We start from the raw sequence: 23,834 nt of genomic DNA on the forward strand, positions 1-23,834 counted from the left end.
GTACCCCCCAAAGGTGCGGACTCCGCCGCAAAACCTGAACCTATAGGGGAGGGTCTGGTGGGCATTTCACAGCGGTGGAGCTCTGGTGCAGGACGTGGACCCCACTCCACCATAGTCTTGGCCCACTTATGTGGCGCCTTTGGAGCGGCGACCCTCGCCACCGACCCCAGATTGGGACCCTAGCAGCAGGCCCCGAATAGACGGAGGAACTCCTGCAGCCCGGATGAAGGGCTGCTCGGCAGTGCCGGAGAAAGGGCTGCTCTGGCAGCGCCGGAGTGAAGGGCGGCTCTGGCAGCCGCCGGAGTGAAGGGCGGCTCTGTCAGCGCCGGAGTGAAGGGCGGCTCTGGCAGCGCCGGAGTGACGGGCGGCTCTGGCAGCTCCTGACTGACAGGCGGCTCTGGCAGCTCCGACTGACGGGCGCTCTGGCAGCTGCCTGACTACGGGCGGGCTCTGCAGTCTCCACTGACGTGCGGCTCTGGCAGCTCCTGACTGCAACGGGGCGGCTCTGGCGCTCCTGACTGATGTGGCGGCTCTTGGCAGCTCCTGACAGGACAAACGGGCGACTCTGAGCAGCTCCTTCAGGACAGACGGGCGGCTCTGGCAGCTCCTGTCAGGACAGACGGCGGCTCTGGCAGCCTTCAGGACAGCACGGCGGGGCCTCTGGCAGCTCAGACAGACGGGCGGCTCGGCAGCTCAGGACAGACGGGGCGGCTCTGGCAAGCTCAGGACAGACGGGCGGCTCTGGCAGCTCAGGGACAGATGGGCGGCTCTGACAGCTCAGGACAGACGGGAGACCTGGAGGAGGAGACGGAGAGACAGCCTGTGTGCGTGGGGCTTGCCACAGGGACCCACCAGCCTGGGGAGACATACAGGGAGGCCTGGTTGCTTGGAGGGGCACCGGAAGCGACCGGCGGGTGGGGGAGCACTGGAGCTTCTGGTGCGCAGCCTTGGGCACCACGCCTCCAGGCTGGATGACCACTTTAGCCCGGACCCTCCAGAGTGCAGCACAGGTTGAACCGTGCTTGTGGTGTTGAGCACTAGGAGATCTGGTCATTACCACTCGCACCTCTCCCTTAGGCTCAATGCAACACATTCGCCCGGCACGGAGCGGAGCGCAGGGGCATAGGACGCAACTGGCCCCCTCCCAGCGCCCCGGAGACACGCACGCAGAGCCGGCGCAGGGATACCCTGGGCCGAAATGGCGTACCGGAGCACCAGACACGCGCTTGAGCCGCACAACCACGCCCTGGCTGGATAGCCACACTCGCATGGACTTGCGGGGGGCTGGCCTATAGTCCCAACCGGCTATGACATACTGGCGACACCGTTGCGCTGACCTGCATAAACACGGTGCCTGACCACGTACTGCGCTTCTCGCCGGTAAGCACGGAGAGTTTGGCTCAGGTCTATCCCTGACTCGCCATTTCTCCCGCTGTGCCCCCCCCCAAAAAAAAAACAGGCCACCTCTTCGTGCCTGTTGGCGCTGCCCTTACCTCATTTACCGCCGCCGGCTTCAGCTTTTCGCTTGCCTCCAGTTCTTCCTTGGGCGCGATATTCCCCAGCGCTGGCCGGGGAAACAGAACGGTAAATGGACAACCTACCCAGATAGCTAAACTACTTCTATTGCTCGCATCGAGGTCAAATAACACTGAAAACATGCATTGAGAGCACCAGCTGTTCCGGGAAGACTGTGTGATCCACACTCTCCGCCCAGCCGATTGTGAGTAAGACCTTTAAACAGTTCAAACATTCCACAAGCCGCAGGGCCAGACGGATTACAGGAAATAGGCAAGTGTCTTCACTGACGCATTTTCAACCTCTCCCTGTCCGAGTCTGTAGAATACCAACAGTGTTTAAGGCAGACACCATAGTGCCTGTGCCCAAGAACCACTAATGGTAACTTTCCTAAATGACTACCAACCCGTAGCACTCACGTTTGCTAGCAATGAAGTGCTTCTGATAAGGCTGGTAATGGCTCACATCAACAGCCATTATCCAGAAACCAAGACCACTCCAAATTGACATTACTGCCCTAACAGAATCCACAGATGATGCAAATCTCTATTGCACTCCACACTGCATTTCTCACCTGGAACAAATGAACACCTGATGTGAGAATGCTATTCAATTGATACAGCTCGCGTTCAACACCATTAGTGCCTCAAAGCTCTTCTATCAATAAGCTAAGGACCCTGGGACTAAACACCTCCCTCTTGCACTGGATCCTGGACTTCCTGTCGGGGCGCCCCAGCGTGCCATTTGCTGATCCTCCAACACAGGGGCCCCTCAGGGGTGCGTGCTCAGTTCCCTCCTTCATCATGATGCACGGCAGGCACTACACCAACACCATCATTAAGTTTGCCGATGACACCCGACAGTGGTAGCCTGATCACCCGACAAACAACGAGACAGCCTATAGGAGGACACCTTGGCTGTTGTGGTGCCCAGGACAACCAAGCTCTCCCTCAACGTGAGTTCAAGGCAAAAGGAGATTGATTGTGGACTACAGGAAAAAGAGGACCGAGCACGGCCCCATTTTCTCATCGATGGCGCTGTAGTGGAGCAGGTTGAGAAAGCATTCACGTTCCTTGTGTTCACATCACAACAAACTAATATTCGTCCAAGCACACCAGAGAGTTGTGAAGAGTTGCACGACAAAAACCATTTCCCCCTTTCAGATTTGCACATGGGTCCTTCAGATCCTTAAAAGGTCTACAGCTGCCACCATCGAGAGCATCCTGGACTGGTTGCATTCAACTGGCCTGGTATGGCAAATGCTCGGCCTCTTGACCGCAAGGCACTACAGAGGTGGTGCGACGCCCAGTACATCACTGGCCAAGCTCCTGCCATCCAGACCTCTATACAGGCAGTGTCAGAGAAGCCTAGTCAATAGACTATTTTTCTCTGCGTAAGCCGGCAAGCGGTACCGAAGCGCCAAGTTTAGGTCAGAGGCTTCAAGCCATAAGACTCCTTGACGTCTTAATCAAATGGCTACCCAGAATATTTGCATTGCCCCCCCCTCTTCTTTTAACTCTGCTTACTTTCTGTTTGTTATCATCTATCTACTTTATAACTCTACCTACTGAACATACACACGACCGTTCAAAAGTTTGTGGTTTTCACTTAGAAATGTCCTGTTTTTGAAAGAAAAGCATATTTGTTGTCCATTTAAAATAACATCAAATTGATCAGAAATACAGTGTAGACATTGTTCATGTTGTAAAAGTACTAGTTAGCTGGAAACGCAGTTTTTTTATGGAATATCTACATAGGCGTACAGAGGCCATGATCAGCAACCATCACTCCTGTGTTCCAATGGCACGTGGTGTTAGCTAATCCAAGTTTATCATTTTAAAAGGCTAATTGATCATTGGAAAAAATTACAGGCTCAAAATGGCCAGAACACAAAGTTCTTTCTTCGTGATCTCGTCAGTCTATACTTTTGTTCTGAGAAAGTGAAGGCTGTTCCATGCGAGAAATTGTCAAGAAACTGAAGATTCTCGTTCAACACCGTGTACTGACTTCCTTCATAGAAAACAGCGCAAAACTGGCTCTAACAGAATAGAAAATAGGAGTGGGAGGCCCCGGTGCACAACTGAGCAAAAGACCAAGTGACTCTAAATTAGTTGTTGCATCCTCAGGTTGTGCTAGACTACAGCACGCTACTTCTCTACAATCTCGTCTCGAGAGAGCCTCAGTCATAGGACATTGAGTCGAATCGACAACAGTAATAACACGCTAGTCTCACACTGTCAACAGTGATGAAGGCGGGACTCCGGGATGGCGGCCTTCTATGGGCAGAGTTCGCAAAGATAAAAAAGCCCAAGACCATAATTTTCAGCGGTATAAAAATATTATGTTTATTAATTGTGAAAATTATGAAAAAAGTATTAATACATTTCCCCCATGCAGCCACTAGAGGACATTTGGTAATTGAACTGCAGGGGGGGGGGGGTATGATACACAACACCCGTGTATCAATCTTAAGTAACATAATTAAAAAAATCCCATAATAAAAAATCCCCACAGATATTGCTGGGTTTGTCAATCCACCGCTTCCGCCTATTGGTCGGGCCTTCCGCAATTTCCAGTGGAAAAGTTTTCTCAAACTAAAATTGTTTTAAGAACTACCAAGAAATGCTCTGTTGTGACCCCTGATTTCACTGTAGTAAAAGGTTTTAAGGATGTAGGTAGGCTACTCCGTTTCCAAGAAATCCGTGAGAAAAATTAAACAAAGCTCTTTCTAGTCACTAATTCTGGATATGTGTGCCCAACTTTTGCATTGCCAATTGCTGATGACTGGTCATTGGTCAACAGTCAAAGACATGCACTTTTTTGTTTTGAAAGCAAAGATTGAGATGTTTTTGAAAGAAAGAATTTGGTTTGCAATGCTGTATGCCTATTAGTTAGTGACCAGATTCAAATTAAGCAAGTATTAAAATATAAAATACCAAATGGCTCCAAATGATTTGTTAGCTATTAAATATTAGTATTAAAATATATAAATGGGTAACCACGTCCAGTTTTTCTGCTGCTTTTCATGAGGTCATCATTTAAAAGGCCTTACAACCTCTCATTCTTCAGTTTCACAAACTGGGCGGCAGGTATGTTAGTGGTTAAAGCGTCTGGCCCAGTAACTGGAGGTTGCAATGATCAAATCCCCGAGCTACAAGTGTAATCTGTTGTTCTGCCCCTGAACAAGCAGTTAACTCCACTGTTCCTAGGCTTGTCATAGGTAAGTAAGAATTTGTTCTTAACTGACTTGCCAAGTTAAATGAAAGGTCAAATAAACACTTGCACACCCCCAAAACTTCTCCTGTTCTAGCTTAACCTGGACCGTGCTATCAGAGGGCTTTTTTACAAGCTTGTATTCTATTTCTGGCTGCATGGAAAATAATCCACAGAGGATCTGTGCCACAAAATGTTACAAAACCTGGCCAGATAATTTCAAGTCATCAGTCTTCAAGGCAAATCGAGTCCCGCGTCTTGAGGCTCCAAGTCGAGTCTCAAGTGTTGGTTTTTCTTTATAATCAAGTCTAGTCTCAGTTTTTTGTTTTTTTATATGAAGTAGAGTCTCAAGTTGTTGTTTTTTTTTATTATCAAGTCGAGTTCTCAAGTCTATCAATTTGACTCGAGTTCACACCTCTGGCGAATTGCTAACTAGCGTTAGCGCAATGACTGGAGTCTACTGGATCAGCTAGCATTAGTGCAATTCAGCTAGCTGATCCCATAGACTTCGTTCAGTGCGCTTAGCGCTAGCTGACTTTAGTCAATTAAAAAAGGGCTTGATTGTCAAAATGTCATTGACTATTCGTCCATTAACTTTAGAAAATAATAAACAGGTTTTGATTATTCAATGTGTAGTGACACTGAGTGTTTGGGACTCTCCTTGACAATGGAACGTTAATAGGCTAATCTACATAGGAAGATACTGTTTCTGTGACAGTTGCGATCAGTTGTTTTTTACCCAGATATAATCAATTACTGTTATAACGTTTTGATAATCAAATGCAAAGGTCACTTCCAATTGTGGTGGATAGTCTTTTATTTTTCTAATTTGTTTTATTTTTATTTCAATGGTTTATTTTCGATTCTATTTTTTCTTGTTAGGTGTGGGATATATACTATGTATAATGTATGAGTAATATGTGAATATGTGTTTGGTGTTGACAGCATACATCGCTTTTATTGCTTTGAGATAAGGATGTTAATAAAACAGTGATAAAAATTTTTTAATTACCTGCCACACATTTTTATCGTGGAGAGTGTCCTGTACTTTCTGGTCAGGAAAATGGTTTCAAAGATGTGTGAAACGCTCAAACCAGAGGTTCATCGTCTGGGCTGTGTTCATACATTTGAGACATGCGCCAATATCTTGGAAGAGAGGATCGCTGTTCCAGAGGCCGAGAGCATTTTTAACTAAATCCACAAGCGAGTTGGAGGTAGCTTGTCCAGTATAAAACACAACGATTAGTAGGTGAATGCAGAGTAGAAGAATGACACGACGGACTTTTCTAATCCTGAAGATAATCATTTGGCCGAAGCAGAATCTGGTCGGGTGTCAGAATCCTGCACACCTGTAAAGAGATCAATAATAAAACTGATGAATAACATTATATAGAATAATGTAGCCTTCTCATAACCAGGTTCAATAATCAAAACAGACCTGCTGAACTGAGTGTCACGTTCTGACCTTAGTTCCTTTTTTATGTCTTTATTTTAGTTTGGTCAGGGCGTGAGTTGGGGTGGGCATTCTATGTTGTTAGTCTATGTTTTGTTCTGTGTGTTATATTTCTATGTATTTGGCCTAGTATGGTTCTRAATCAGAGGCAGGTGTCGATCGTTGTCTCTGATTGAGAATCATACTTAGGTAGCCTGTTTTCCCACTATGGGTTGTGGGTAGTTATTTTCTGTGTCTGTGTTTCACCATACAGAACTGTTTCGGTTGTTTGTTTGTGCTTTTGTTATTTTGTTCAGTGTTCTGTTGATTTATTAAAAATCTAATTATGGACACTTACCATGCTGCACATTGGTCCGATATTTCCTACTCCTCCTCAGACGAAGAGGAGATTCGTTACAATAAGTAGAAGAATTGGGATAATCAACATTATTGCTGTTTGAGGTTGTTACCACAGAAACGTCTCAACTATAAACTGGCATACACTGGGATGCTCTTGGTGTTGTGACCATACCATCAGATAGTGATTCATACTCATAGTCGTATTCATCCTCATCTTCCTCCTGATCCTCAATGGTTGGGAAGGGAGGAGGCATCACACTACTGGCCTGAGAATGCATCTGGGCCAACTGGTGAGCCTGTATCAGGAAGAGTCATTTAGGACAATCTTAGTTCCTTCTAATTATGTATCAGTGTGCCATCATTTTAGGTACATATAGCACATTATATAGATACCGGACTGGATCAACAACTGTTAAAAAAACGTTTGGTCAGTGTGTTCCTTATCAGTGGCCTTGCCTTCTGTTTGAGGATGTCCACCGGCATCTGGTGAGCTTTTAGCTTCTTGTTCTTGAGGAGGATTTTCCCCCTCAGTTGCCATGGTGATGGCAGCTGTGGGTCGTCCGAGAAATCACTTTCGAACAGGAACTTTGTCACCAGCTTATCCCCAAACACCATCTGTTGAAGGACAACACAAACACACCAGAGTTCTAATCTGTTCTGAGGGGAAGAAGGATCCATTGTGATTGACRTGTTAATAGCAATGTAAGGTATATGTTCCCGGGTGGTGGTTCACTAACTCTATGACTACCCTGAACCCTTAACCTCACCCCGTCTCTACTTCCTTTCGTTAAACACCAACAAGCATCAGAAAGAGCCCATTTCACATCTCAACATTGAACTAGACAGGACAGTAAGTAGGCCTACCAACCTTGAATATGTCGGCCATCTTGCATTGCTGCGGCAGGGAGCAGTGATTCTCTATGGACAGCATCACAGGTAGGTCAGAGGTCACGAAGGCAGAGCGGTTCACTGCCTCCACCACATCCTGCAGGAACGGGAGATTAACTCAACTCAATAAATTAAATTAAACTAAATTCAACCCAACTAAACTCAATTCAACTCAGCTCTTCTCAACCCAACTCAATTCAACCCAAACCAACTCAACTCATCTCAGCTTAGGTAAACTAAATTCAACTCACTTCATTTCAACTGACTTCAACTCTACTCACCTTGAAGGGTATGCGGGTAGTGAGGGTGTGTCCATGGTAGATGATTGGCATGCCATCATCTCCATCCCAACAGTCCAGTTCAACACTCCTACATCCCTGGAGGAGCACCTGAGACAACAACAAACCAAACAATAATGTAGCGACCTGGACACAACATCTGGACACCTGCACAAAACACCTGGACACAACARCTGGACACCTGAACACAACACCTGGACACCTGTACACAACACCTGGATACCAGGACACAACACCTTGACACTTGGACACAACACCTGGACACCTGTACATAACACCTGGACACAACGCCTGGATACAACACCTGGACACAACACCTGGACACAACGCCTGGATACAACACCTGGACACAACGCCTGGATACAACACCTGGACACAACGCCTGGATACAACACCTGGACACAACACCTAGACACAACACCTGGACACAATAACTGGACACCTCTATGGCTTGGATCAGAAGGACACAACATCTAGACACATCCATGGCTTGGATCAGAAGTTTTGGATCTCTTGATGGATCTCCGGATCTCTTGACCCGGGTTCAAATCCTGGTAGGGCTTCCCCCCAAATTCATAACAATAAAGGCTTTTCAATGACAGTTTATCACCACAACAGCTGTATTGCTGTACACTCAATCGGTTTGAGTAAATATTACATGGAGTGTTCACGTGTCCCCGTCACATGAATACCAGTGTTCTGATTGTCACCTGGCTGTACAGCTCCACAGACGACTCTCCCTTGAGTTGGTGGGAGGTCAGGTAGGTGTTGTGTGATGTAGCGATGTAGTAGTAAGACAGAGGGTAATGGAGCTCTTCAACATTCAGCGGAGACTCTTCCAGTTTGGAAGCAGAGTTGTCCTTGTCCATCAGATACCTTATAGCAGYGGAAAACCAACCTGGGTCATTCCTTTTTGGCTCAGTTGGTAACAGCAGGGTCATGGGTTCAATTCCCGCAGGGATCACAAATACATACAAAAAATACTGACCGGGCAAATCCCTCAAAGGACATCCAGCCAATCTGATGCAAAGTGGTAGACGGTTCAAATGTCTAGAACACACAACACATGAATTCAGTGGAAGATTGTTTGCCAAAGGACAAACGCACGCACACACACAGACACACTTCATCGTCACACACCTGGATGATTCTTAGGACATCATCATGCGAGTGGTTCTCTCCCTGACAGTTGACCAGGAAGTCGTTGAGGTGCATGATGGTCATGCCCAGAGCTCCCAGCGAGGCACTCTCCACGCCAGTACCATTGGTCACGATGCTGGCAGAAGCTATGGCGTCTGAAATATGCTTCTGATTGTCTGACATGTGTCTCATGATCTGGATGGAAAGACCAAGGTCCAGGCCATTACGTGTCAGAAGGTCTAGGAGGGTGGGGAAACACAAATAAAGACTTTTACACTTGACTTCAAAGCAAATATGAGTAGCTGAGTTTATTTACATACACAGCCCTGATTGGTTGATAGGATGGTCTAGAGCTCACCCCCTTACCCAGATGAATGGTCATTGGTCTATTATAATCAGATCAAATTGCGATGTCATGATCTGGGCCAAAAACTCCATTACATCTCAACATGCTGAAATTCAAGGCATTCAAGTCAGTTTCAGAGTGTTATTTCGACCTCAGTGTGGAAATAAATAAAACAATAAGAATATCATGTTTTTAACTCCACTGCCCCTTTAAGGGCTTTTCACACTGCACAGGCCGTCTTAGCCTAGGGCTCAGAGATCCCTTTAAATTTGTAGTTTGAAGACTGTTATTCCTAGATTTGTACCAGATCTGTTTGTGCTTCTCTCATCAACTCCAGCGGTCCTTGACATGCCAAACATGGCCATACAGCACATACAGATCTGGGACCAGGCTTCATTACTCCTAAAGAATCTAAATGGAATTGACCCCAACTGGGCAGGAAACTCACCCAGGAAACTCACCCTGGTAACGCACCCTGGTAACGCACCCTGGTAACGCACCCTGGTAACGCACCCTGGTAACTCACCCAGGAAACTCACCCTGGTAACGCACCCTGGTAACTCACCCAGGAAACTCACCCTGGTAACGCACCCTTGTAACTCACATAGGAAACTCACCCTGGTAACGCACCCTGGTAACTCACATAGGAAACTCACCAAGGAGACTTACCCAGGAAACTCACCCAGGAAACTCACCCTGGTAACGCACCCTGCTAACTCACATAGGAAACTCACCCTGGTAACGCACCCTGTAAAACTTACATAAGGAAACTCACCCAGGAGACTTACCAGGAAACCACCAGGAAACTCACCCTGGTAACGCACCCTGGTAACTCACATAGGAAACTCACCCAGGAGACTTACCCAGGAAACTCACCCAGGAAACTCACCCAGATCTGGCTGTATTCCTGTGACTCTGTCGTCGATGTGGAGGTGAGTGTAGAGAGGAGCAGGCTCAGAGGCAGACTGTCCACAGGACACAGCATGGGCATCAAACACATTCTTCAGGTCCTTACGACTCCGGATACTACACACCAACATGGGAACAAAAGGTTGGAGGCCCCAATTCACCCAATTGTAGATAATGTCAACTTCCTAGGACAAGCTGGTGCAAATCAAACACACTACTGAAAGCCCTATCTGGAAATACACAATCTGCCATTGATTAAATAGTGGCAATTTTGTACACTGGGAAAACACTTGGAAATACACTGGGAAAATAATAAGGAATCTCACTGCTGTAACAGCTAATAATGTATTACATAATAATACTATATACAGTGCATTCTGAAAATATTCAGACCCCTTCCCTTTTTCCACATTTTGTTACGTTACAGCCTTATTCTAAAATGGATTAAACACAAATAATTCCTCATCAATCTCCACACAATACCCCGTAATAATAAAGTAAAAACAGGTTCATAAAATTTTGCTAATTWAAAAAAATTWWAAACATAAATACCTTATTTACATAAGTATTCGAACCCTTTGCTATGAGACTCGAAATTGAGCTCAGGTGCATCCTGTTTCCATTGATCATCCTTGAGATGTTTCTACAACTTGATTGTAGTCCACCTGTGGTAAATTCAATTGATTGGACATGATTTGGAAAGGCGCACACACAACTGTGGGACCTATGTAAGGTCCCACAGTTGACAGTGCATGTCAGAGAAGAAAACAAGCGATGAAGTCCGCAGCATTGAAGGTCCCCAAGAACGCAGTGGTCTCCATCATTCTTAAATGCAAGAAGTTTGGAACCACTAAGACTTCCTAGAGCTGGCCACCCGGCCAAACTGAGCAATCGGGGGGAAAGGGCCTTTGTCGGGGAGGTGATCAAGAACCTGATGGTGACTCTGACAGAGCTCCAGAGTTCCTCTGTGGAGATGGGAGAACCTTCCAGAAGAACAACCATCTCTGCAGCACACTACCAATCAGGCCTTTATGGTACAGTGGCCAGACGGAAGCCACTCCTCAGTAAAAGGACATGACAGTCCGCTTGGAATTTGCCAAAAGACACCTAAAGGACTCTCATACCATAAGAAACAAGATTCTTTGGTCTGATGAAACCAAGATTGAACTCTTTGGTCTGGAGGAAACCTGGCACCATCTCTACGGTGAAGCATGGTGGTGTCAGCATCATGCTTTGGGGATATTTTTCAGCTGCAGGGACTGGGAGACTAATCAGGATTGAGGCAAAGATGAACGGAGAAAAGTAGAGAGAGATCCTTGATGAAAACCTGCTCCAGAGCTCTCAGTACTTCAGACTTGGGCGAAGGTTCACCTTCCAACAGAACAACGACCCTAAGCACACAGCCAAGACAACGCAGGGGTGGCTTCGGGACAAGTCTCTGCATGTCCTTGAGTGGCCCAGCCAGAACCCGGAATTGAATCCAATCGAACATCTCTGGAGAGACCTGAAAATAGCTGCGCAGTGACGCTCCCCATCCAACCTGGCAGAGCTTGAGAGGATATGCAGAGAAGAATGGGAGAAACTCCCCAAATACAGGTGTGCCAAGCTTGTAGCGTCATAACCAAGAAGACTTGAGGCTGTAATCGCTGCCKAAGGTACTTCAACCAAGTACAGTATAAAGGGTCTGAATACTTATGTAAATGTGATATCATTATTATTTTTTTCTCCGCCTTATCTCAGCTCACTGGTCACCATAGCAACACCCACCTGTAGCACGCGCTCCAGCAGGTACATTTCACTGGTCATCCCCAAAGCCAACACCTCCTGTGGCCGCCTTTCCTTCTAGTTCTCTGTTGCCAATGACTGGAACGAATTGCAAAAATCACTGAAGTTGGAGACTTATATCTCCCTCACTAACTTTAAGKATCAGCTGTCAGAMCAGCMTACCGATWGCTGCAGCTGTACACAGCCCATCTGTAAATAGCCCATCCAACCAACTACCTACCTCATCCCCATATTTGTTTTTGTTTTTCTGCTCCTTTGCACKCCAGTATTTCTACCTGCACATCCTCATCTGCACATATCACCCCAGTGTAAATTGCTAAATTGTAATTACTTCACCACTATTGGCCTATTTATTGCCTTATCTCCTTACTTCATTTGCACACACTGTATACAGATTTTTCTATTGTGTTATTGACTGTACGATTGTTTATCCCATGTGTAACTCTGTGTTGTTTTTGTCGCACCGCTTTGCTTTATCTTGGCCAGGTTGCTTGCTCTCAACTGGCCTACCTAGTTAAATAAAGGTTAAATAAAAAAAAATGTGTGTCACGCCCTMACCTTAGTTATCTATGTTTTCTGTATTATTTTGGTCAGATCAGGGTGTGACGAGGYTGGGTATGCTTGTTTGTCCTGTCTAGGGGTGTTTGTTAGTCTAGGCATATTGTAGGTCTATGGTGGCCTGAATTGGTTCCCAATCAGAGACAGCTGTTTATCTTTGTCTCTGATTGGGGATCCTATTTAGGTTGCCATTTCCATTTTGGTTTTGTGGGTTCTTGTCTATGTGTAGTTGCKTGTCAGCACTCGGTTTATATAGCTTCACGTTCGTTTTGTTACTTTGTTAGTTTGTTCAGTGTTATTCCTTCATTAAAAAGAAGAATGTATTCATATCACGCTGCGCCTTGGTCTCCTCAATACGACGAACGTYACAATGTGCAAACATTTCTAAAAACCTGTTTTTGATGTGTCATTATGGGGTATTGTGTGTAGATTGATGAGTGGGGCGGACAATTGTATACATTTTAGAATAAGACTGTAACGCAACAAAATGTGGAAAAAGTCAAGGGGTCTGAATACTTTCAGAAAGCCCTGTAGATAGATAAATGTTGAGTTAGAGGAGATTACCTGAAGGACTTGAAGAGCTCAACAAACTCAGTAAAGCTCATGGTGCCATCTGATACCATGAGGTTCTGGAAGCTCTTTGATTGGCTCTTACCCCGGCTAGATAGTGTCTGACTTGACCTATTCCTGAAGCGAGTAGCCAAAGAAAATACACAAGAGATGTTATGTGTACTGAATTCCAGCACAAACATCAGCACAACAAATTAAACATGAAGCATATGCACGCAAACGCACACAGAAGAATATACCACAGTTTGTAGCATCTTACCCTGTTTGAGCTTTGTGAGTGGAGGCTGAGGAAGAGATGGAGGAGGAAGATGTGCTAATGGCCATGGATCTACTGGTAGAGGAGGAGAGAGGCCCAGGGAAACCATAGGAGCTGCTGTCTTCCTGGTCTTGGTCCATGTTGTCTGTCGGGTCCGGTGCATTCCGCCCTAGGATATCCCAACCACTCGTCACCTTCTGTGACACCATCTCATCGTCTGTGGCATCCCCACTGTTCCCCTGTCACCACACACACACACACACACACACCAAATGTAGCTATTTTATTGAAACTGACTCAACATGTTCCTCCAACCCAGCTCCAGGCATTTGTGCAGGAGTTGAATCAATCTCTACTGCAAATATGGCTCCTTACCCTGGTCCCAACCTTATTTTTATTTTTATTGGAGTTAACCGTCTTGTGACTGGTCACAGCTCCAGACTTCTCCATGCTACCAATACCCACACTCCATCTCCTGCCCCCAAACAGCTCGATGGCCTGGGCTAGAGTTGGACCCTCGTACCTGCCATCCTCCTGGAAGAGAGAGGAACATTTTCTTGGTACAAAATGGTAAATCACTCACATCTCCTCCCTCAGAGTTGTGGTGCTCGTGTCCAGAGCTCAGACTCAATTTTCATGACTGGTGACACCATTCACACTCTACCAGTAGGGACTMGAACACTTGACTCGGACCCGAGGTTTAGTAACTAGACTCCATCATTGCAATGCAGTCCCTCACCTGATAGAGGTTGACGTACTTCCTCCGGAGCCACTGCAACCTTTGGTCAGGGAACCTCCTCATCCTCCTGTGAACAGCTAACAGGGACTGCAGCCCAGTGTACACCATCCTAGCTGTGTTTCTCGGGGCCACAAAGTGTAATAACCTGTTGTCTGTTGTATGGAGCCCATAGAGCAGAGTCACCCCACACTCCTCCAGGCTCAGTCCAAATGAGAGCTTGTTCTGCATGCATACCGCCTGAATGTCAGCCCCAGGATGGCCCATGAAGACAGCTTTAGCCACGGAGAGATCCAGGAATCCATCCGCCAGGCTGTTCAGTATGAGCTTCCCACAGTACCCTGACCCAGTGGGGCTCCGGAGCTTTGAGAAGTCAGGGCCAGGGKTAGAACCAGGGAGGCCCTCACTGTGGAGCTTGGCCCAGGTGAGGATACAATTGTCGGGTTGGAGTCGGAGCAGGCAGCGGGCGGTGAGGTGGGAGTCCTGGTCATAGTGGATCACAGTAGCGCCCTGCTGGAGGAAYTGGTGTACGTGGGGGTGGAGGGAGAGGACGTACCAGGGCATGAGCTCTGTACCATGGGAAAAGGCCTTCTGAGTCCTCTCACCCATACCCTGGAAGTCTGGGTCTTTGCCCTGTATTAGGTCAGATAGGTCACCCGCAGACTCGGAGAGATCGCCCACGGTGAACCTGACCAGAGAAGAGTGTTTTCAGGAGAGGAAAATTACCAAAAGAAGCTTTAAAAGGATGCAGATATTTTTATCTACAATAAGACACCAACACAAATATTTCTAAAGAAGCAAAATAAATGATAATGCATTGACAATTATATTAATAAAAATACGATGTAATATTGAAACGGGGAGCCAACTTCACCTAGCTTGTATCAGATAGCAGGTGTTGTGGTATCAGTGTTTTCAGATTTTATTGACACTTTCTAGCACAATCAGAGCCAAAATCCAGCACAAACCACTAAAAAGTAGACTAAAGTTAGGTGGGTCTACTGTGGACACCTACTGGTTGTGGTTGCCATCCTTGAAGGAGTTTTMACGTGAGCCAGTGATGCTCCCGTCACCAGACCCTCCAGACTCCTCCCAATCCTCAGACTCCATACTGCGGTTGCAGCTACGGATGGTCTGCAGGATGTTGTTGATGGTTGCTTCCTTCTCTGGTTGGTTGAGCCCATCTGGCCCCGCCCGTTGCAGGAAGTTGTCCTGTCCGTTGTAGTCAGAGACAAACTATGCAGTAGCGGTGCGTTGGTAAAATAACCGGGGAAGCCAAGCCAGAAAAAAAAGCAATATTACAACTGATGTGTTAGTGATAATTGCATTGTTTGCTCTATAACCTGTTAGTTCATATGTCTTGACACCGTGAAGAAGACACAGTGGCAGAATAAATCCAACCACACCTTTGTTTCATCACAAAACCGGAGAGCAACATCTGCATCGGTGATCTGAGCAGATTATGTATTTGATACCATTCCACTGATACCGCTCCAGCCATTACCAGGTGCCCGTTCTCCCCAATTAAGGTGCCACTAACCTCTGTTGAGCTATGTGTTGAACTTTCATCCTCTCAGGCCAAGGGCACAATGTATGAATTTATGGTTCGATCAGAATCGCCTTCATAATCATTGGCCATTGCGAAGAATTAAGTAAAACCACAAGTCCAAATCCCTATCTCCCTCCATGACTAATTTAGGAAATCGCTAGCTAGCCACCGGAGGCAACAACACAACAATTTCAGTTGTTTCTGTCAATGACGTTTGGCTTTTGATGTGATGTGATTGGTGTGAAGCCAAATCCAAACTGGCTTCCCTTGACACTTTATTTGCACCAGGACCATTCACAGTTGAGCTCACTCAGTTTAGCTCAATGCTGATTGGCTATTATTTTTATTTTTTAAATGATCAAGGGAGGCCAAATGCTTGCTTCCCTTGCATTCAATGCTACGGGTGGCAACACTGTTATAGTCATTTAGACCAGACAGCATCAGATTGATGGGCTACACATACAGAGACAGGGGGGCTCTGTTTTGCTCGCTAGGATGCTTTCTCCAGTGAGATACATTCAGCCTCTTGCGAATTGAAGGAAATTGAAGGAAATACATTATTTTGTATGTTTTTTTCTTTGTACATTTTTTGGGATCCATGAATACACAGCATTGAAACTATGGAAAGAAGGCATGGTGGTGTTTAAGATGGGAAAGGTTACTAAAGTATATTTATAATGAGTAGTGTTGTGTGGAGATTCACTTCTGGCCTGAATGGATGGTCACAAAAAGGTCAAATGAACTTGATACTTGGATAGAACACATTTAAATGTTGTGTAAAGGAATATCAAAAAAGGAAACAACTGTAGGAAACAGATTCAGTGATGTCAACACTTAGTAAATGTGGCCCTAATTTCTAAGTATAAGGCCAAGATTCCTCTAGCCTGATCCTAGATCTGTTTGTATGGTCTTGCCAACTCCTATGGTCATTGTCACACAGATATGTGTCCAGACAAAAAATGCATAATTCCTCACCTCCACAGAGTCCTGTGAGCTGAGGCGTGGTCTGAGGTTGATCAGGCTAGCTGCTCCATCCAGGGCCTCCCCTAGCTCTTTCAGAATGACCCCAGAGAAGGGCACCACCCTGCAGCCCGGGGTGTGGAGAGCACGCGAGACCACCTTCCTGTACTCTGCAGACGTCTCGTGGTGCGCCATGGCATCCTTCAGGGCACGCATGGTCTCGATGTTCGACTGCTCCATGAACTGCCACATCTTTAGCACCTTGCGAGACCTGAAGGGTAAGATGGAGGGATGCTGCTGAGTGAGAATGGAAGGGCCAAAAGTGGACAGTTTAGGAGGCGAAGMTGGAGATGAAGACAGAATGAGGGTGAAAGAAAAATGGTGTGATGTTTATTTACTAAACAGGAAATGATAGTGGGGCAGATGGATCCGAAATATATTTGCAAAAATATAAAATCAAATAATCAAATGTTCCCTTGAAGAATTGGTTCTAGCCCTGCTTCTACCTGAGTCCAGCCAGGAACTCCATGACAGTGTTGTAGTTTCCCATGTTCCAACAGCACCTGGCCACGTGGACCAGACATGAGAACACCTCTCTCTTCTCCTCCATAGAACCTGCTGTCAGAATCATCCAGGTCACCCAGGAGCTCACCTGGAAACAGGAAAATACAGTAACTGTAAGTGTGACTAACTGGGTTTGACTCCAGAGTCACCTTTGTGCAACAGGACTGTGTTAGCCCACTGAGCTCAAGCCAAGTTATTAGCTCTGTGAACCAACACTAGTCTTCAGGTCTCAGGCACAGTTACTCAACATATAGGTTCAAAATGTATTCCCCATGCTGAGACACATTGCAGGTTAGTTAGGTCTCTCTCACCTCGTTGAATCTTGTGACCAGGTCCTCTACTGCGTTGTGGGGCCGACTGCAGCCAGCCATAAGATGGGGTTGTCCAGGTTGGTGTGTCTGCCCCTGAGGATGTGGCTGACCAGGGCCCCCCAGGTCATGGGTGAGGAAGCAGATGTAGTCCAGGGGTAGGATCCGGCTGTAGAGCTGCAGCTCCTGATCTATGAGGATGTAGGCCATCTCCTCCGGGAAACTGACCAGGGGTTGGAGGTCAGACAGCTCCTTGTTGATCTCCGTCAGTGGAGCCGCCGGCACCACGCTGGATCCCACCATGGGGGAGTGCAGCTGACGCTCTGGGAGGGAGGAATAGGGAGAGGGAGGGCGAGGGGTGAAGGAGGAGGGATGGGAGGGTGAGTCAAGAGGGAGTTAAGAAAGGAGTAAAATACTGTGGATTGTTTCTGGACTCCTATATTGACTCTACTGGTAGACACTTCATGTAGAACTGAATCGATCAGATAACTGTAAGCAATATGGTTATAGCCATAGAATTAGGAATTAYAATACTAATAATAATTTAATAGGATCTCTATAGTAACAGCTGTATCCTACTCTCTGATAAGACAGGTAGTATTTTAACCACATTTGATTAATATACATTTCATATGATTTATTATGTCAGTTTACTTCATTCAATACTTCATCAACTTGAATTTCACAAGATTCATATTGGTTATGGGACCTTTCAGGACAGCCCAGCCCAAGGGACTTGTGGTGATACAGGGAGGAGAGAAGTCATTGACGCCCGTGTTGCCCATGGACAGAACCACTTCCAGGAGGGTCCCTGAGATGTAGGCAGAAATGTCAGTCCTCTGTAGGGTTGCTCGGTAGCTACACGCCCCTCCTCCTTCCGGCCATGGCAATGTGGCCCTCCTGCGACATAGATCCCTCCTCTCGGCAGACGACAGCAGCTTCCTGGAAGACAGGAGTAGAGCTCCTGAACTGGCCACCCTTACTTCAGAACTCAGGGCATGGCATGCCTGGGAAGACATAGGAAGATACAGGGTCGCGTTCAGGAAGGCACACTGTAGCAAACCAAAACAATTATCTGTGTTCTCATTGGATAAGTTCAGGTGGAAGTCACAAAGTTATAAAACCTTTTCTCCCTACTGAACACGACCCAGGCATCTCATCACCTAATCACACCACAGGAGGCTGGTGAGGGGAGGACGGCTCATAATAATGTCTGAAATGGAGTGAATGCAGTGGTATCAAAGATGGAAACCTTGTGTTTGATACCATTCCATTAATTCCGTTCCAATCATTACTATGAACCCATCCTCCCCAATTAAGGTGCCACCAGCCTCCTTGAGAATTACAAACGTACAAGACATACAGTAGCCTTTCTCATAAAAGGTGCTATTATAACACGGTCTCTGTGTGTGTGTGTGTGTGTGTGTGTGTGTGTGTGTGTGTGTGTGTGTGTTGTGGTGGTGTGTGTGTGTGTGTGTGGTTGTGTGTGTTGTGTTGTGTGTGTGTTATGGTTATATAGAAACAGGTATAGCCTCTTGTAAATTATTTGTATTCCATTTCCGACCGCTATAAAACTATCTGAAGTGTCTGTGTGCCTCTGAGAGTTGACTTGGCAGGTTATTCTGAGTCTAAACAATATATTGGAGTTTGCCTAATGAATGTGGGCATTAAATCAGTGCTGTGAACATGAGGGTTCTTATATAAACAAAGATCTTCGGGCTGATCTGTGTATTTGACTCTCACATTGTAGCATTATGGCATGTTAGTGTTGGTAAACCCTCTGAACCTGGGAAGATGTTATTTTTTAAATGTTATTTCCTGTTTTATAAGGATCTGAACTTTGGGATCTTCTGTCTGTAAATCTCTTGTTTATAAGGATGTTCTCAGCTATCCAGGATTAAGGTTTGGGGCCGTGAAAGGGCGCCTGTGGTGCAACACATTCCCCACCAACACCCCTCCCCAGGACTTCTACCAACCCCCTTTGTGGCTGTTAGTCAGTATAGGGAAAAATGAGAGGAAGGTCAGGAGTAGTACTGTACTGTCCACCACCACCCCTGGTGCACAGGAAGGAGCACCCATGGAGGGCCACCACCACTACTAACCGCATGCATACACACCACACACACACACACACACACACACACACACACACACAAAACACACACACCCACACACACACACACACACACACACACACACACACACACACACACACACACACACACACACACACACACACACACACACACACACATGTATGTTCATTCTTTTAGAAAGTCTTCCATACTACATACTTCCATATGATATGTGCGGATATCATAAACAGCAGGGTTTCTTCTTCCTTACAGACATTACATTCTGTCTTGTTGAGGTTGAGCTTGAGGTGGTGGAGAGACATCCAAGCTGAGATATCTGCCAGGCACGCAGAGATATTGAGAAAGTAGTTAAGTGTCCTCCACAAAGCACTGATAGGAGAGACCATGTGAGGATGTGACTGAGCTGAGGGACATGGTGTATAGAGAGAAGAGAAGAGGAGGGCCTAGAATGCTCAAGTGTTTTGGAAAGAAAATAAGAAGGGATACTGGTATGTAGTTTTGGTTTCTTGAGGAAGGGAGTGACTCCGCCATTTTGAAATCAGAGGGGACGCAGCCAGTGGTCAGGGATGAGGTGATGAGGAAAGTAAGGAATGGGAGAATGTCTCCAGAGATGGTTTGGAGAAGAGAGGAGTGGATGGGGTTGAGCAGGCAGGTTGACGGGCGAACAGACCTCACTAGTTGCAGGATTTCATCTGGAGAGAGAAGGGAGAAAGAGGTCAAGGCGTAGGGTAGTTCTGTGTGACTGGAACCAGTGGACTCAATAGGCTGAGTGAATGAGGAGCAGATGTCGTCAATCTTTTCAAAGTGGTTGACAAAGTCGTCCGCAYAGGGAGGGGGGAGTGGAGGATTAAAGAGGGAGGGGAAAGTGGAAAAGAGTTTCCTAGGGTTAGAGGCAGAAGCTTGAAATCTAGAGTGATAGAAGGTGGCTTTAGCAGCGGATACAGAGGAAGAGAAGGTAGAGAGGAGGGAGTGAAAGAATGATAGGTCCTCCGGAAGTTTAGTTTTCCTCCATTTTCACTCAGCTGCCCGCATCCCTGTTCTGTAAGCTCGCAATGAGTCACTCAGACACGGACCAGGAGCGGAGACCCGAGCCGGCCGGGAGGAAAGGGGACAGTGCGAGTCATAGGATGAGACTAGGGTTGAAGAGGCAGAACCAGGAGACAGAAGGATTTAAACAGAAGGGAGAGATGATAGGATAGAAGAGGAGAGCATAGTGGGAGAGAGAGTGAAGATTGCGACGGCACATGACCATCTGGGTAGGGGCTGAGTGGCTAGGGTTGGAGGAGAGGGAGACAGAAAAGGAAACAAAGTAGTGATCAGAGACCTGAAGGGGAGTTGCAGTGAGATTAGTAGGCCTGCAGCCTCTAGTAAAGATGAGGTCAAGCGTATTACTTGCCTTGTGAGTTGGAGGGGATTGGGAAAGGGTGAGATCAAAAGAGGCAAGGAGGGGAAAGAAAGTTGGAAAGAAATTAAACGAAGGCAGACGTCGGAAGTACAAAGAGTGGTGAGCTATTGTCTGGAAATGAATTTATCAAGGTGTCAAGCTCATTGAGGAACTCTCTAAGAGCAAGTGGTGGGCGATAGATGACATCAATGTTAAGCTTGAGCGGACGAGTGACAGTGACAGCATGGAATTGAAATGAGGAGATGGACACGTGAGTGAGGGAGGAAATGTGAGGGAGAAAAAAAATATCTCCACTTAGGAGAAATGAGTAGCCCTGTGCCACCACCGCGACGACCAGACGCTCTCTGGCTATGAGAGAAAACAGTCAGATGAAGAGAGAGCAGCTGGAGTAGYAGTCTTCTCTGGGGGGATCCATGTCTTTGTCAGGGCCAAAAAGTCAAGGGTCTGAAGCGTAGCATAGGCTGAGATAAACTTGACGTTCTTGACCGCAAATCGGCAGTTCCAAATGCTGCCAGAGACCTGGAATTCAACATGGGTTGTGCYTGCAGGGTACACTAAATTAGAAGAGTTGCAAACGAGGTGGGGAGTGTCTGTAAAGCCTACAGGGAGAGGTGCGAACAGGTCTAGAAAACACACATAGTTGCCAAACCTACAATAGAGCAAAATGAGATCATCAGAAAATAACTAGGTAAGATACAATCTGTGCCCTTGAGACATGGCCACATTGGTAAYAGCCAAAACCCTGGGTCGTATTCATTAGGGAACAAATGGAAGAAAATGGACTGAAACGGGGAGGGACTATACTTGGAATTGTCCAATAAGAGCAGCTTGTTTTTGTTTTCTATTTCAAAATGTTTACCCTTAATGAATCTGATCAGCATGCACTGCGCTGGACCAGAGGCTTCCACAGATGTTAAGAGAATGGCCGTCAATGGACCTCATTTGTCAAATGATTGTATCATCAAATCTGGTCATTTCACTCAAAGCTCAGGATTTTGGTCAATTTGAAGATGATCATAGGGTGCYACGCAATTGTCTCTAGTGGTGTCCTCCCCTCATCAACATTCCATTCTGTACTGACCATAGGGAAGGTGAGAGCGATATCTTCTTAGTATTTGCATATACCAGTCGGACTGGTCCAGTCCATTTCTTTTACATCAGAGAAGATGAATGTATGAGATGAGGAGAGGCGCCTTGGTTATTTAGTGTTGTTGTTATATGTGGTTTTGTACATTTGTAAAGTTTCAAAATAAAAACATATCTAGTAAGTTCTAGGCTTGTTGCTAGTAAATCAGAATTGAAAAAAGGCACAAATGTAAGTTTGTTCCACCTGAGTGAGTCTGACCACAAGTCTGAGACCACTAGGATGACACACCAAATGTGTTTGATGGATCATGGGAAAAGAGCAGGAATAGGCTTTTGTAGGCTACAGTCCAAGCTATGTCTTCCAATGGTGCGACTGCTGTCGGCATCCAAAGATTATCCAACTTGAATAAACGCTTGGATGTAAGGATGTCAGTAGTAGTGTAGTCTACAGCGATACGGATATCACTTATTATTGATATCTACATAGCGCATTATGAATCACACTTCTCATTTAGCTATTTGCGCCTTACGGATTGTGGTTGTTGTGGATGGCTGTTCACAAATCCAAATGTGTATTTGAACCCAATAATGGTTGAAGTTTAAGCTGCATATCAATCATTGTTTTTTAAACCAGTGGACAGCCAGTGAAAAATGCTTATTGCAACAGCTGCATCGTGCGGATCCAAGCCCATGGAATAAAAGTGGGCTTTTATTGCTCAATCTAATTCATGCTGGGAAAAAAAATTCATAGGCCTAATGGACACATGCTCAAATTTTCACACTTTTGATAGACTTAAAAGGGGCAATCTGTAGTTTCTACATCCATTTTTGGATTTATAAATTATATATACACTACCATTCAAAAGTTTGGGGTCACTTAGAAATGTCCTTGTATTTGAAAGAAAAGCAAAAAATTTTGTCCATTAAAATAACATCAAATTGATCAGAAATACAGTATAGACATTGTTAATGTTGTAAATGGCTATTGTAGCTGGAAAGTTCAGCATCCCAGTGTCGCCTCTTCACTGTTGACATTGGGACTGGTGTTTTGTGGGTACTATTTAATGAAGCTGCCAGTTGAGGACTTGTGAGGCGTCTGTTTCTCAAATTAGACACTCTAATGTACTTGTCCTCTTGCTCAGTTGTGCACCGGGGCCTCCTACTCCTCTTTCTATTCTGGTTAGAGCCATTTTGCGCTGTTCTGTGAAGGGAGTAGTACACAGCCTTGTACGAGATCTTCAGTTTCTTGGCAATTTCTCGCATGGAATAGCCTTCATTTCTCAGAACAAGAATAGACTGACGAGTTTCAGAAGAAAGTTATTTGTTTTTGGCCATTTTGAGCCTGTAATCGAACCCACAAATGCTAATGTTCCAGATACTCAACTAGTCGAAAGGCCAGTTGTATTGTTTCTTTAATCAGAACAACAGTTTTCACCTGTGCTAACATAATTGCAAAAGGGTTTTCTAATGATCAATTAGCCTTTTAAAATTATAAACTTGGATTAGCTAACAGCAACCAACACAGGAGTGATGGTTGCTGTTAATGAGCCTCTGTACGCCTATGTAGATATTCCATAAAAAATCTGCCGTTTCCAGCTACAATAGTCATTTACAACATTAACAATGTCTACACTGTATTTCTGATCAATTTGATGTTATATTAATGGACAAAAAATGTGCTTTCCTTTCAAAAACAAGGACAAATCACCCCAAACTTTTGAATGGTAGTGTATATATATATTCATTGATTGTTGAAGAATATAATTTATAAATCCTTCATGAGCTTAGTTCAACTGTCGTACTCCATGAGAACCCCAAATATAAGCTTGATTTATTCCAATGTTTGTAAACATTGTAAA

General features: G+C 45.7%; 1 protein-coding gene across 3 annotated transcripts in view; it reads right to left on the reverse strand.

Annotated features, from left to right (window-relative positions):
- LOC111952002 (1-phosphatidylinositol 4,5-bisphosphate phosphodiesterase epsilon-1) overlaps positions 1 to 23,834 on the reverse strand; it is a 41,060-nt gene that overhangs the window by 9,558 nt on the left and 7,668 nt on the right. For all 3 annotated transcript variants that reach the window (XR_011474089.1, XM_070434997.1, XM_070434996.1), the window contains exons 3-19: positions 18,098 to 18,395; positions 17,392 to 17,711; positions 17,023 to 17,168; positions 16,532 to 16,787; positions 15,023 to 15,243; positions 14,011 to 14,695; positions 13,647 to 13,805; positions 13,275 to 13,510; positions 13,010 to 13,132; positions 10,083 to 10,219; positions 8,848 to 9,086; positions 8,696 to 8,757; positions 8,418 to 8,583; positions 7,690 to 7,797; positions 7,389 to 7,505; positions 6,977 to 7,135; positions 6,693 to 6,816 (exon numbers count right to left, since the gene is read on the reverse strand). Coding sequence is in view for 2 of the 3 variants with exons in the window: in XM_070434997.1 (XP_070291098.1) it covers positions 6,693 to 6,816; positions 6,977 to 7,135; positions 7,389 to 7,505; positions 7,690 to 7,797; positions 8,418 to 8,583; positions 8,696 to 8,757; positions 8,848 to 9,086; positions 10,083 to 10,219; positions 13,010 to 13,132; positions 13,275 to 13,510; positions 13,647 to 13,805; positions 14,011 to 14,695; positions 15,023 to 15,243; positions 16,532 to 16,787; positions 17,023 to 17,168; positions 17,392 to 17,711; positions 18,098 to 18,395 (3,556 nt within the window). In the remaining variant the exon portion in view is untranslated. The remainder of the gene's footprint in view (positions 1 to 6,692; positions 6,817 to 6,976; positions 7,136 to 7,388; positions 7,506 to 7,689; positions 7,798 to 8,417; positions 8,584 to 8,695; positions 8,758 to 8,847; positions 9,087 to 10,082; positions 10,220 to 13,009; positions 13,133 to 13,274; positions 13,511 to 13,646; positions 13,806 to 14,010; positions 14,696 to 15,022; positions 15,244 to 16,531; positions 16,788 to 17,022; positions 17,169 to 17,391; positions 17,712 to 18,097; positions 18,396 to 23,834) is intronic.

This window comes from Salvelinus sp. IW2-2015, linkage group LG25, assembly GCF_002910315.2.
Source record: "Salvelinus sp. IW2-2015 linkage group LG25, ASM291031v2, whole genome shotgun sequence".
NCBI lineage: Eukaryota > Metazoa > Chordata > Actinopteri > Salmoniformes > Salmonidae > Salvelinus > Salvelinus sp. IW2-2015.